We start from the raw sequence: 14976 nt of genomic DNA on the forward strand, positions 1-14976 counted from the left end.
TCTACAGCGACGTCGCTCGGACGCAGAACCGGAGGCCGACTTCGGGGTGGGGGGCCAGGGAGCGTGTTCGGAAGTGTACGCCGTCGATATCTGAAGCGGAGGGTCGCACGTGCACAGGTGAGCCAAACGTCGTGGGTTCAAGAGAGAGAGAGATTGGGCGTTTAATTTGCCACGTTCTGCCGGCTGTTGTGTGCTTGTCAGAGGCTTCGCAGTGGCTATGTCAGAGGGCACTGAACCGGCATTACTGAGGTTGTGTGTATTATATATGGTGAGGTCCGTATTTGCTTGTTACATCACAGCGCTCTCGACAGATGGGCGACGGATTTTGGGAGGCCTTCATCCAGCAGTGGATTGGCTATGGTTGATAACGAGGTTCAATTCCTGCGTTTGGGTAATATGTCTCATCGTGGGTGGGGGTTCGCAATGACCGTGACAGGTTCATTATAGCCATGCCATTCATGGAAGCTGTGCCAGCACTGTTGATATGTGAGGGTTCAAAGCCCTCGGTTTGAATGTCTCTCAGAAGGTTCGTAATGGTGTTGTCGGAAACAGTGAACCAGTACATACCATAGAAAGCTTGGGTTCAAGGTTTGTGCCCTGGGTCAGGGTGCCTCTTACGGGATTACGGGTTAAGAATGGTGGCTTTTTGAGTTTCATAACGGCCGTGCCATAGTGAACCAACGCCACAGAGATAATGACTGTCTTGTTGTTGATACGGCCTTTATCCAGACAAGACCCATCAAGATCCATTATACCACGTGTTGCAGATCTTGAACAGTACACGTACTTGTAACTGTTTATTATGGACTATCGTTACGTCTTGTGATTCGTGTCGTTTAACCAGGTGACACCTCATTGCGTTGAATTTCCTTGTAATTGATGTTTTTCTTTTATCAGACGAGCCGTCCTGTTGTGAATGCCATCCCTTATTTATCCAGGTTGAGCACCCATTCAGTCATCTCTCGCAATTGAAATACAGTACTTCATTTCACCAGGTGAGACTCTATTGAGATATATTTTCTTTGTGGTTCACGTTCTTAAACCAGTCGCACCCTGATGGCCATTTTATCGTGACTGGCAGCATTTATTTAGGGCGCCACGATGGCGAGATGTTAACTACCTTGCCTGGTATACAGGAGGTCATGGGTTCGATGCCGACCCTGACGCCTGTGTATTTGGAGTCTGCGTGTTCTCCCCGTGGTCGCGTGGATTTTTCTCCGGGTCCTCTGGTTTTTCCCTCCACATTTAGCCACATGCGTTTAGATTACTTAGCTGCTGCTATACATTTTCACATGACAGACCACTTCGTTGACCTATCATTTGTGTGGCCAGGTCGCTTCTGAAAAAATCTATTGAGATCAGTGGGCCTTACCTGGTAAAATAAAAAATAGTTACTCGTTATTTAACCAAATGAGAGACCACTGTGGTTCATTCTCTCCTTCGGTTAGCATAATTTAACCAAGTAATCCTGATTACGATAACAGTAATTATTTGATGATTGCCATTTGTTTTTAACCAGGGGAAGGACAATATTAGATCGTGAATTAGTGAGTGTAACGGCCAACCTCTAGATTCGCTCATTTGTTCATTAATCCTCATGAATATATGGCCATTCCTCACAGCTGTTGGGAATTAGGGTCAGCAACGTCACATATAAGCATGTCCTCTTAGGAAAAGCCACTTATATTATTAACAACATGTGCAGAATTAATGCCCTGGACCCATAGAGCCAAACTGGGACTCCCTTACGCTCCATTGCTTTGAACTGAGAATCAAAGCCAGAATAAGGGTCCTTTATGACCATATAATCAGACTAATGCCCCCTTCGGGTTCAGTGTTTATGGCTTATATAAACAAATTGTAATATTGTTGAATAAATGTAATCTACTCTAGTAGAACTGTCTTGTTGTCAGATAATTTTATCTAGAACACATTATGTTTCAACCAGTATAAGGCTTCTTCTAAATAGGGTTCAGTGTTAATGAGGGAGGCTCACAGAACCAGATAATGTTCCCCGACGAGTTCATTGTTATTATGCAAGGTTCATAAATCCAGATCAAAGCATCCTTAGCTCTCAGGGTTAATGGCTCATAATGCCAACCTTTGGCTCACTTGGGGTTCAGCGTTCACGGCACAAATCATTACGTAAATGATTTGAAAAAACTACAACAGAAAAATTGTGCAGACTCGAAAGCCACAAGTAAGTTATTGTGTATTTTACTCATTTGTGCACGTGTTATGTGAAAGTTAATGGCTCATAAAGCCAGACTAACGCTCCCTAAGGGTTCATAGAGCCAGACTAAGGCTCATGTAATGTGTCCCGTTTGTCACTGTAATTCTCCGGTCCCCCACCGCCCTCCCCAGGATGGCTTTTTGGACTCAGCTGCGTCTGTTGCTGTGGAAGAATTTTACTTTGAGAAAAAGACAGAAGGTGCAATATCAAACACATGCACACTCACAAGACACACACGCACATGCGTGCAAATACACGCATACGCAATTGTAAATAGTACATGCATTTTGCTTTGGAGTGTTCCACACAAACGCGAGGGCAGCTGTTAGCGGTGGGCCCCCATGCACTTTAATCACAGGTGTTATTAGAAGCCGAGATTGCAGAGATAGTTTAGAACTTTGTGTCTCGGCAGTAATGTAATGTACATATTAGAGTCGGCTTAGTGACATGTATTTTGTTTAACACGTAGGCTTTCTCGACCAATATCCATAATACAGGTTTTTTGGGTTTTATCACGTAAATATAAATGTGTTGTTAAACCCGCCACCACCCAACACAGCCAATTAGTAAGGTGGTGGCGGGTTTAACGACACATTTATATTTACACGGTCTAACCCAAAAAAAACAAGTATTATGGATGATGTAATTTTTTTACGACGTGAGAACTTAAGACACCAGGATAAGTTTCATTTGCAAGTTTCCTGGAGCATTAAGCTGTCAGTAGAGAGCAATGATTGCTTTGTTGTATCATCCCAGTTGTGTAATTTGTGGGTAATGTTCACATTTTTGGACACATTTGAAACACTGACGTCAGCACACAAATTGGCTCACTCTTGCGAATTACGTCACAGCATCTTTAACGTCCGCTGCGAAGCAGACGGCTCGAGGTATCGTTTCGGTTGTTACACCCGCAGTATTAATCAGGACGGCCACTAGATTTGCACTGTGAACCTCTGCAACAAGTTTTGGATGAACTCGTGAAGCAAAATAGAAAAGGGGACATGTGAACTGCAGATTTAAGATATGGGTATATGAGGCAGGGCTAGGCAACTTGCTGTTCCGGAGCCGCATGCAGCTTCGAATGTAGATGCAGAGCATTAACTACAATTTCACAATCAGGTGGTCAAGCCAGATAACCTTATCAGGAGTAGCGGGAGTTGTAATATCGCTGTGATGTCTCCTTCGTATTGTAGATATGTTGTACTGACTGTTCTGGATGACCATAGTCGCACACTGAAGGCTTTTTAATGTCCCATTTGTGCATCAGGTATCCGCATCTGCCATGGTTTGTGTGGATGTGATTTGACGTGTTATTGATAAACGTGTTGAGTTTTGTTCTTCTTATTTGTGGGTGTGCGTCACTGCCAACACAGCAGCAGCATCACCAAATAATTCCCTGGTAAAGTGAACACGCAGCCTTCGGTCGGTGCCTGGGTAAGAAGGCTCCTCCATTGCCTTCTCCCCTATTCCCTCTCACCCTCCACAAAAAAAGGGGCAGTGGATAGAGGATGTCGCGTTGTTGCCGTTGAATTGTCTGCGTTAATTTGTCGAATGGAATGTCAAGGAGACCGTTCAATGACTGTCGGCGCCCCTGTTGTCTCCCCAGGTCCGCCTGCTGCTGGAACTAACATGGCCGCTCTTTCTCTTCGTCATCCTCGTGTTGGTGCGGAATACCCAGCTGCCCTACATGCAGCACCAGTGTGAGTGCCCCCCTCCCCCCACCCTAGGTCTGCTCAGAATTAAACTTTCAACTATTTTTTACTTCACCAGGTAAGGCCCACTGAGCTCTGTAGCTCTTTTTCAGAAGCGACCTGGCCATCACAAATGATCATTCAATGAAGTGGCTCATCGCGTGGAAATTGACGGCAGCCAATAACCCTGAATGCATGTTGATCATAAATGTGGAAGGAAAAACCGGAGGACCCGGAGGAAAATCCACGCGACTACGGGGAGAAATACATGCAATCTCCAAATATATAACAGGCGTCAGGGTCTAGATCAAACCCATGACTTCCTGGATACCAGGGGAGGGAGTTAACATTTCCCTTGTATCGAGAGCCGTCCCTAGGGTATGGCGAATCGGGGCGACTGCCCCAGGCTCCGCGCTTTTGGGGGGCCCTGCGCTTCGACGACACGGTGTCAGATGTGATACTTCTGGTTTAGTTTGAAGGCGTCGGAGGGGACCCACACGGTGTGTTTTGCCCCGGGTCCTGCACCGTCCTATGGACATTTTACAAACTAATTATTAATTGTGTTGCTATGACAGACATACCCTATTGAAAACTGGCAATATTAGCCCAAAGGGTTGGCCAAAATTTGGAGACCCAAACCAGAGCAGAGAAGACAACATTCCCCTATTTACAAATATGCTAATTAATGTTGTTCCGACAGCTTCCATACTGCTAATTCAATTATTAACATATAAAAAAAAACGCACGATTGAAACCATTGCACCAGTAGCTCTCAACCTTTTTACCATGGTAGCCCTCCAATCAATACCACGGGTTCCACTCCCCCCCCCATTCCAAATTGCTAATAGCGCAATACACAGAGAGAGATCACATATCCACGCCAGCTCTTATCAACGCGATGTGAGCAATGCTTGCGTTTGATGTCACGTCATATTCGTGTGTTTTGTTGCTGCAAACGTGGCGCTGACGTTATCCATTCACAATCATAATATCTCCTGCACGGTTTCTATGCAACAGCTTGCAGCCCTCCCCCACCCCCTTAATTCTGCCTCTGTCGCCTTTCAGGCTACTTCCCCAACAAGCCACTGCCGTCGGCAGGCGCCCTGCCCTGGCTCCAGGGGGTCCTGTGCAACGCCAACAACCCCTGCTTCTCTCAGCCCACGCCCGGAGAGACCCCCGGGCAACTAAACAACTTCGGGGGCTCCATGTGAGATACAGCGGGATAAGTTGCATAAAGACACAATCAAGGGATGTAAGATAGGGAGACAACCAGAGAGACGTAGAACACTATCATACAAAGGCCGAGTGCGGAGGCTGCTACCATGTTCTTCACGAGACATTTGAAGGTTTCTAGATTTGAAGCTTTCGTGACTGCAATGATTCATACTCTTAGTTTTTTCGGTAAAGTCACGTAGGTAAAAAATGAAATTTAAATTAATAATTGTAGTATTTTATTTATTTATTAATTTTAATTAATTTTTTACCTACGTGACTTTATCGAAAAAACTAAGAGTATTTAAAGGTTTGTCCCGCTCTGCAGATTGTTAATGATTTTCCGCCAATTTAAGGGGCATGTCAGTCAAGAGATGTCTTGTGATTTGTTTCTGCCTTAAAGACATTTCTATCTTCCCATTTTGCCAATTTTATTGCAAATTCAGCTTCATGTAATGAGATGAAGCAATGTCTATTTGTAACTCTCGCAGAGCGGCACTTCATCCCCTGGTTAAGAGAATACCCTGCAAAAACATTTAACTTCTTCTGAGGTCCCTTCACAATTGCATTTTCCTCATGCCACGCTTCTCCAGAGACAAAAAACAACGTCTTAACTCTGCGAGTTGGAAACTAAGCCGTCGTGGGATTCTAGTGCAGTAATTTGTGACCATGCTCAATCAACTCACCAGACTTGAGAATCCACTGTGATCACGAGCAACAGAAAAAACGTAGAGCCTTAACTCAGCGGCGTCGGCCCAGTTGCACCGAGCTGTTTGCGAGCAGGGAATGGAATACCACGAAAACTTTTCCATGTTTCCTTGTGTCGCCCCAGCGTGTCTCGCTTGATAGGTGACATCCAGCACCTGCTCTCCAACGAGACGCAGATGGAGCGATTTGACGAGGCCCTGGAGGACGTGCAGGGTCTGAGCCACCTGGCGGAGACTCTGCGCTACCGGCCCAACGTTGTGGCAGGTGGGGACCACCATCTCCTTGAATCTCGACTGCAAATCAGTTACGCTTGTACCTGGACCCCAGCAAGCCAGACTCAACAGACTGGTGTGTGGCTGCAGTTGTTTGGGCACTTCGATTTGGCACCGTTTTGGTTTGCATGCATGTGACTGTGGTCGCTGCCCAACAAACAGCCGGCCACATTGTCAGGGACTGCCCTTATATGGGCAGCTAGATTAATAATACATTATCATTGCCAAGTTAAAGTTGATTTCATGTTACACGGATGATCCTGTTTAGCCAGTTGCTCGGTTTATTTTACCAGTTAGATCCGTGGTGCGTGAGCACGGCAGCAATAAAACAAAGACCAACACATCTAGGGCCAAACCCTTGGATGGCACCTGGCTACAAGGTGAAATGGAAAGTTAAGTGAATTGGTTGGCAAGGCAATTGAGTAGTTGAGTGGTTTGGATATCGACCTTTGGTGGCAAACGCAAGCAACAGAATCGGGGGCAAGGGATCTGTTTGGGTGGCCAAAGCGGTCGACACAGACTGGGAGACCTGGTGGTGCATTCGCCAATCACCCCATGACATCCAAATCCATCTCACTGACTTCATAAAATGAGTGAATTCTCACCTGTCCACCCACACTCAACTGAGCTTCTCACTGCGAGCTCCTGAGAATACTTGTATTCCCACATTCCCTCAATCATCATCACTGCAAGGTGTTGGTTCATCTCTCACCCATGCTCCCTGGGACCTGTCCCCTTGTACATGACCTTCAAAGTGAGCCCCACCTGCGCCACAAAGACCATGATAACGCCACTGTCACTCAGTGGTGAACACCTGCTGTTGTCTTGTGATGATGTTGTTGATAATGCTGACGGAGTTGTTGATGTTGTTGTTGTTGCTGCTTGTAGGGAGAGGGGTGCGGGTGAGGGATTTCCTAAGGGAACATGAGAACCTCACGTTGTTTATGCAGAGAGACATGGGCTTGCCGAGACAAGTATCCACCGAGATTCTGGAGATGCGAGTCCGCCTGGAGCAGGTGAGAATCACGTGCTGTGCCCGTCAGTAGAAACTACCCAGAATCCATTGCAGCTGCCACGATTGTTTGATGGCAATACTCCAAAACTGCAATTGCTTTTACATTTTATATCTGTATTATTGTAGTTGACAAAGTCAGTATGATTTAATATTTAATTCTGATTCCTATGTTTTATCGATGTAATATACAATTTTACATTAGCTTATATTTTGTTATTGAGATTTGTGTTTTCGATGCACCTTTTTTACATGCATGATTTGAATTATCCCAGGACACCCTTATAAACAAGACCATGTTTCGTGTTATCAGAACACGGATGTTTACATCTTCCAGTAAAATAACAAAAAATTCTACTTTTACTGAGATGCTACCATGATATAATGATTAGTAGACTGGATTTGCTATCCAGAGGTCATTGGTTCAATCTCGTGGTGTGGGACTTGAAATACTGGGACAAGATTCTTAAATACCCTCACCTCTGTCGACCCAACAGTGCATATGGGTGTACCACAGTTAGTTGATTGCGTGTGGCCGGGTAAAGTTTTCATATGCCCATCTCCTCTAATTAGTGGCCAGCTTAGCAGAGTAGGCCAAATGCCCTTTTGAAGTGTTCTGTAGAGCTCCGCAAAGGCCCTTCTGCCAGCAGTGTCGTAAGCAAGCAATTGCAGGGCTGCACCTACACCTGTTTACATTTACTCGTACTAATGATCAAGGAATGTCCATCACCTCATTGCGGCTATCCCATAATCCTCCTCCCTTCTCTCTTCTCATCTCTCCCCCCACCCTCCCACCACCTGACCGTGGTCCTACCCACTCCCCTGTAGTTTGTGGAGGGGATTCCGTCGCTGTCTCTGAAGGAGATTGCGTGCGACGATCAGCTGCTGCGCCACTTCCTCGTGTTCCGCTCGGCGAGAGCGTGCTCCACTGTGCGCTCTGCCCTCTGCTTCCTGCCCCAGCCTCGGCTCCAACAGCTGGAGGATGTCCTCTACGCCAATGTGGATTTCTACAGACTTCTGCGGGAGGTGGGAGCCATGCAGTAGAGGGTTCGGGGGATAGAGGGGGCGGGTGCGGTTGGGGTAGGGTTATGGGTTGGGGCAGGCAACCGAAATAAGAATGAGAGGGAATTTTTTTCGAATTCGGTAAAAAAAACCCTCAATATTTCAAGAGTTGCAATGCAATGTGAATAACGTCACGAAGAAATCATTAAAGCTCCGGAGCCACAGTTTGCCGACCCCTGGGTTGGAGTTAAGAGTTTCTGAGGTGGGGGTTCGGAATAATTACAATAATTTAGTACATTTTCTCATCAAACCATTTTCAAGAGCGAAAAAAGGAATGACAGAGGCTGCGTTTTATAGGCAGCCTGCAGTAGTTTAACTGCAGGAGGCGATGTTGCCCTGTGTAATCCCATTTGGGTAATTTGTGTTTTGCTTATGGTTATGAGTTATATGAAGAGTGCCAGAGTTAGGGGTTATGGGTGGACGTTGAAGTAGAGGTGCATTTAGCGCCATGGATAAGGTTATGGGATTGTACTAGGAGTAGGTTTTAGTGGCAGAGCTCGTGATGGCGGTAAGGTTATGGTAGTATGTTACCATGGGGCAGTGGTTATGGTAGTATATTACCATAGTGGTAGTAATATGTGTAGTGGTTGTGTTAGAAATAGGGGCAGGGATAGTGTTAGAGGTAGGGGTAGTTGTAGGTCTATTGAAATGAACTTGAACTTGTTCATCAGTACAGTACATTTAATGTTAAGATTATATGTTATTGCTTTTGAAGTATTGCTGGGGGTTATGGGTTATGACTAGAGATGTTAAGATGATGGTTATTGACAGGGGTCGTGTTAGAATCAGTAAATCAGTATTCATAATCGTGTTAGGGCTGGAGTTAGGGTACATGTAACGATTAAGAGTCAGTGTTAGGGTCTAGGTACCCTCTTCACCACCACGGTGACCACCACCAACATCATGCTCATGCAGTGGTGACGATGGCGAACGTTCTCCGTCCACAGATGTCCTTTGTGTTGGACGATGTCTCTCCTCGTCTGTCCGCGGACGGCTGGAGGGAGGTGACGACGAGTTTAGCCAACCTCTTTCGACAGGTAAGGCGACGAGTCCCGGGGTCTCGCTGCTCATGCGAGCACCAGGCGGGGCTCATCTCCATTAAGCGGCCTTGAGTGCGCGGTGGGAAGTCCATATTCCCATGGCGGTTCCGGCGCTGTCGTAAGAATATCTGGCATCGCCCAGTGTGAAAACTTGAAAACCTATGCGAATGCACGAATGTTAATGTCCAACACATGAACACGCAAACTAAGACTAAACTATTTGAATTTTACCAGCTAAGGCCCAATGAGCTATATCTCTCTTTTCAGAAGTGACCTGGCCACAAATGATAGCTCAACGAAGTGGCTTATCACGTGGAAATGTATAGTAGCCAAATTCTCTAAAAGCATGTTTCTAAATGTGGAGGGAAAAAATGGGGGACGTGGAGATAAATACACGTGACCATGGGGAGAACATGCAAACTCCAAATATACAACAGGCGTCAGGGTCGGGATCGAACCCATGACCTCCTGTATACCAGGCAAGGTAGCTAACATCTCACCACCATGAAGAAAGATACATAGAACTAGGGCTTGAACCCAACATGTTTGTGGATGCCAGCTGAGAGGCGTCTGACTCAAATGTTCAGTCCCCCCAGCGACCTGGTCACCTCAGCTGTTTGGTTATTGTGAGTCGCGTCTTCTTGTGAGCGAGACTTCCCTTCCCCCCCCACCACAGTTCACATCGCTGCAAAGCTTCACGTCGCTGATGAGGGAGGCTTCCTTCTTGAATGGCCTGGGCCTGGCTGAGAACACGAGCGACGGCCTGCGTGAGGAGCAGGTTGGGCCGGTGCTGTCATCGCTTTCGGGTCTCCTGTGCGGACACCCCGAGGCGGGTGGGCGCAAGATCCTCTCGTTCAACTGGTACGAGGACAACGACTACAAGACCTTCCTGGGCATCGATGATAATGACGACGATGGTGGTGGCAATGATGAGGAGCGGCAGGGAGGCAGACGCCAACATCAGTATGACAACTCAACAAGTGAGATGGTGGTGGTGATGGTGAAGATGATGATGGTGGTTAGGGTTGATGATAGCTTTGGTTGTGGTAATGTTCGTGGTGATGTTGGAGTTGGTAATTATAATGGCGGAGGTGGTGCAGATGATGGTGGTACTAATAATTATTTAGTTGGTGGTGGTTATGATAATGATGGTATTGGGTGTGGTGGTGACAATGCTGATAGTGGTGATGGTGGTGGCGGTGGTGGTGTTGGTGATTGATAGCAGTGGCGAAAGTGATGAAAGAGATGTTTGTGGTGGTGGTGGTGATCATGACGGTGGTTGAGGTGATGGTGATAGCATTGATAGTAATTCTGGTGGTATTGGTGACCTCCAAACACTACCTCTTGGCCATCTGTGACCAGCGTGACCTCGCGCCCCAACGACCTTTGTGTACGTGCGTCCCGGCCCTGCAGCCCCGTTCTGTAACGCCCTGCTGCAAGGCCTGCAGACGAACAGCGCGTCGCGCTTCGCCTGGACCATGCTCCAGCCACTGCTCCAGGGCAAGATCCTGTACGCGCCGGACACGCCAGCCACCCGCAGCATCATGCACGAGGTAACCGCACTGTCACCGATGCCGCCACAGCCGCCGCCGCTGCTGTTGCTGCTGGCGGTGGTGGAGGTGATGGTGTCAGTTGTGTTAATCATTGTGGTAGTGGTGGAGGTGATGGTGTTGACTGTGTTTATCATTGTGATAGTGGTGGAGAGGGTGGTGTAGGTTGTTGTTCATCGTTGTGGTAGTGGTGGAGGGGGTGGTGTTGACTGTGTTTATCATTGTGGTAGTAGTGGAGGGGGTGGTGTAGGTTGTTGTTCATTGTTGTGGTCGTGGTGGAGGGGATGGTGTAGGTTGTTGTTCATCGTTGTGGTAGTGGTGGAGGGGGTGGTGTAGGTTGTGTTCATCGTTGTGGTCGTGGTGGAGGGGGTGGTGTTCACTGTGTTTATCATTGTATTGTTGGTATTGGTGGAGGTGATGTAGGTGGTGGTGGTGATGATGTAGGAATAATGGTGGTGTGATGGTGGAGACAGCAGTGTCCGAGTTGGTATTGATGGAGGTGGTGGAGATGGTGGTGGTGATAATAATGGAGATGGTGTTTCGTTGGTGATGATGGTGGTGGTGTCTGTGTTGGTGGTGTCGGTCTCATAGAGGTGATGGGGTTGATAAATGAGAACAACAATAATCATGTTGATAGTGATGGTGATGTTGAAAGTAGCAAGTATATATTTGTTGACGAAGCTGCTGTTGCTTCTGCTGCCGCTATTACTCCCCAACTGGCGCTGCTGTCTCTTGCGCTGCTGCTGCTGCAGGCAAACCGCACATTCGCAGAGCTGGAGATGATATACAAGTTCGGTCTTGCATGGGAGGAGGTCGCGCCCCAGATCTGGGACTTCCTCAACAGCAGCTTGGCCCTGAGGCTACTCAGGGTAAGGCCCACCTCCCCCATCCCCCCTCCCCCTGTCATGTTCACCTGCATCACTTGAACCTTATTGCGGTACCCTGGGGTACCATAGTACCCCGGCTATCGCATAATGTCTGTGATGCAGTCATTTTTAGTCTGCTGATGGTCGGCGATGCGGCAATTGACTCATCTTGACGAGCTGTACACAATGCACTAAGGTGCGTACGAGCGTTCAGGGTTTCAGCGCAATCGTCCTCGCTGCGTTTCGACATCGCGGAGTAGCACCGATTTCGGATTGATTGGTACCCCAGTCGCGGAGTTAAGTAAACCCCTGGAAAAAATAGTGTCCCAGAAATAAAATAATTAATTGCCTCGGCCATTTTGTATTATTTGGTACCCCGGGGTACCGCCATAAGGATCATTTACCCTACCCCTAAATACTGTCCTACCATGGGCATGCTTAATTATCATCTCCAAAATGGCCATTATGAATGTCCTGAGACATATACAGAGACACCCAGACCTAGACGTTAATCCTGGAACCCAGAATCTCAACGGTGTCTGCGTATTGTCTCAGACGTAGACATCATAAACCTCCTGAGAGGCAGAGGCACATGTATTGAGAGACACCCCGACCCTGGACTTGAACCCACGATCTCGGTAGTGCTGGATTGGTGTCACTAAGCCGCCTTCATGAACTTGAATGGACCATTATGAACCTCCCAAGAGAGGGAGACGAGCATCGTGAGAGACACCTAAATCCAAGGTTTTAATCCAGAATCTCGGCAGTACTGGCTTAGTGACGCAGGCATCATGGACCCAATAAGCGAGAGAGAGATGCACTGCCCCGGAGTTCGAAACGCTTGTCTTGCAACATGGCTACGTTGAACCCACGCCCTTTGACCCGGCGGCAGGAGACCTTGGGGAACGCGGCGGTGGCCACCTTCGTCGACTCCCAACTCTCGGACACCGGGCTGGATGCCAGAACCATTGCCGACTTCCTCTCTGAGGGTCCTTCGAGGGAGCGAGGCAATGGCACGGCGCCGGGCTGGAGGGAGGTGTTCATGGTGGTGGACCTCGCCATTCGCTCGCTCACCCGTTTCCTTGAGGTGCAGCCGGGGACAACGCATGGATAGCGGCATGAGTAGTGGCAAGGATAGAGGAACAGGTAGAGGTATGGATAATGGGACAGGTAGAGGCATGGATAGTGGTACAAGTAGAGGCAAGGGTAGCATATAGCAGCACGGATATAGGGAAGGATAGTGGCACGTATAGTGGCACAGGTAGAGGCACGGGTGGAGGCAGGGGTAGAGGCAGGGGTAAAGGTACAGGTAAAGGCATGGGTAGCGGCATGGGTAGCAGCAGCACAACTCGCACACGTACCGTACACACACACACGAACCCTTAAAAACACCGGCCTCACTCAGTAGGCGCTCGCTAAATCTGCGCTCACCAAACGTGTGGTAGTGCATGGAGCTGGACAAGCTGGAGGGGGTGCAGGACGAGCCCGGGCTGGAGCGCCGGGCACTGGAGCTGCTGGAGGAGCGGAAGCTCTGGGCCGGCGTCGTCTTCCTGGACCTCTTCTCTCCCTCCGCCCTGCCGCAGCACCTGCGCTACAAGATCCGCACCGACATCGACCGCACCGAGAGGACAAGCAAGAGCCGAGACCGGTAGCAGCAGCATCACCAGCAGCAGCTGAGGCAGCAGTAGTGGCAGCGTCATTTCTAGGAGTTGCAGAAGCAGTTGTAGTTGCAGGAACAAGATCGGCACAAGCAGAAGCAACAACATCGTCATTGTCAATGTAAATAAATAATAGTCACAATGATCTTGGGGGGGGGGGAGGCCTTCATCCAGCAGTAGGTAGATTATGATAATGAAGAATTATCCCATCTGACGTCTGTAAGTTGCAGGGTGGGTCCCGTTCACCTCTGAATATCGGAATGCGCAAACGACTCAGTGTACATTTTATTTAGAGAGGCCGTTGCTTTTTGAAGACACTGTACTCACCACAGAGAACTGTAGCGACGCAACCGCACTCTACCATAGCTGGCGCCAAACTGTACCACACACCCTCCCACATGGCCTTGTGGGAGCCTCGGTACCGATAAAGTAATTTTATTATAGTTTTTATTCCGGATGTGTTTTGATGATGTACACGTTCGTGATCGAAACGGGAAAGGGTCAAGGGATCAAATTAATTTACCATAACTCGATCTCCGCCATCTCCCCCCCACCGTTCCTTTTCTCTGCAATCCCACAACCCGTTCTCCGGGTTCTCGGCGGCCGCGACGGGATACCAGCTACTGGGACCCGGGCCCTCGCGCAGATGCAGCTGAGGACATGAGCTACATCTGGGGTGGCTTTGCGTACCTGCAGGACATGGTAGAGCGCGGGATCGTGCAGGCGCAGACGGGCGCGGCCACCATGGGCCTCTACCTGCAGCAGATGCCATACCCCTGCTTCGTCGATGACCCGTAAGGCCGCCCGCGTTCCCTTACACCCCCCTCCCAGTTGTCACCGGTAGTGCAGTGGCCGCAATTTCCGTTCGTAGTGCGAAGCTCTAAAATCAAGCGCTAGTCCTAATATTTAACGCTAGCCCGAACATCGAACCATAGCCCTAACCCTCACACTAACAATCAACCTAACACTAACCCCCAACTCAAACCCTTCCACTAACGCTAACCCTATCCCTAACCACTAACACTACCCCTTGCCTTAACCCTTCCACTAACCCGAACTCAAAGTCTAACCCTAATCCTATCATTAACAGTATTCCTAGCCCTTGCACTAACCCTAAGCCTTTCCCTGCCCCTACCCCCTCAACTCTGCCCCTACCCCTGAACCCTTGCGCCCTGACCCCCCGCCAGCTTCACCACGTACATCGGTAACATCCTGCCCATGTTCATGACGCTCGCGTTCATCCTGCCCGTGTGCCTCATCATCAAGAGCATCGTCTGGGAAAAGGAGCGCCGCCTCAAGGAGGTGCTGCGGGCCTCGGGCCTAGGCCGCGGCACGCTGTGGGCCGCGTGGTTCACCGACAGCGTGCTCACAATGGTCGTCTCCTGCGCCTTCCTCGCCGTGATCATCAAGGTCGGCGGCAGTGGTGACGTCGCCGGCTGAGGGCGGAGATGTCCGCCAAAATATATATTTTTTAATCGGGCCTGCGCGATTGGACGGTCAAGTCCAGGGCGGTGTCCACCATCAGTTTCACAACGGTTGGAAATTAACGGCGTCACAAATGGGGTGGCAAAAATGGCCGTGGAGCTTCATTTAGTGAACAATACAAAGGAGTGTTGGGATCTGCTGGGTCATTTGTCATTGAGCGGAGATGGCTGAGTGGAGAGTTGGTTAA

General features: G+C 48.8%; 1 protein-coding gene across 1 annotated transcript in view; it reads left to right on the forward strand.

The window, feature by feature from the left end:
* The window catches only part of LOC133346329 (phospholipid-transporting ATPase ABCA1-like), a 51927-nt gene continuing 36951 nt past the window's right edge, over positions 1–14976 (forward strand). The window contains 16 exon segments of the mRNA XM_061557825.1: positions 1–117; positions 939–995; positions 2365–2431; positions 3840–3933; positions 4990–5131; positions 5969–6108; positions 7005–7132; positions 7957–8154; positions 9138–9227; positions 9907–10210; positions 10644–10783; positions 11533–11649; positions 12539–12733; positions 13092–13294; positions 13925–14098; positions 14492–14727. Of these exon segments, the coding sequence (XP_061413809.1) occupies positions 2366–2431; positions 3840–3933; positions 4990–5131; positions 5969–6108; positions 7005–7132; positions 7957–8154; positions 9138–9227; positions 9907–10210; positions 10644–10783; positions 11533–11649; positions 12539–12733; positions 13092–13294; positions 13925–14098; positions 14492–14727 (2227 nt within the window). The 5' untranslated portion in view covers positions 1–117; positions 939–995; position 2365.

This window comes from Lethenteron reissneri, chromosome 24 (assembly GCF_015708825.2).
Source record: "Lethenteron reissneri isolate LAM-NWPU_2019-01 chromosome 24, ASM1570882v1, whole genome shotgun sequence".
Taxonomy (NCBI): Eukaryota; Metazoa; Chordata; class Hyperoartia; order Petromyzontiformes; family Petromyzontidae; genus Lethenteron; species Lethenteron reissneri.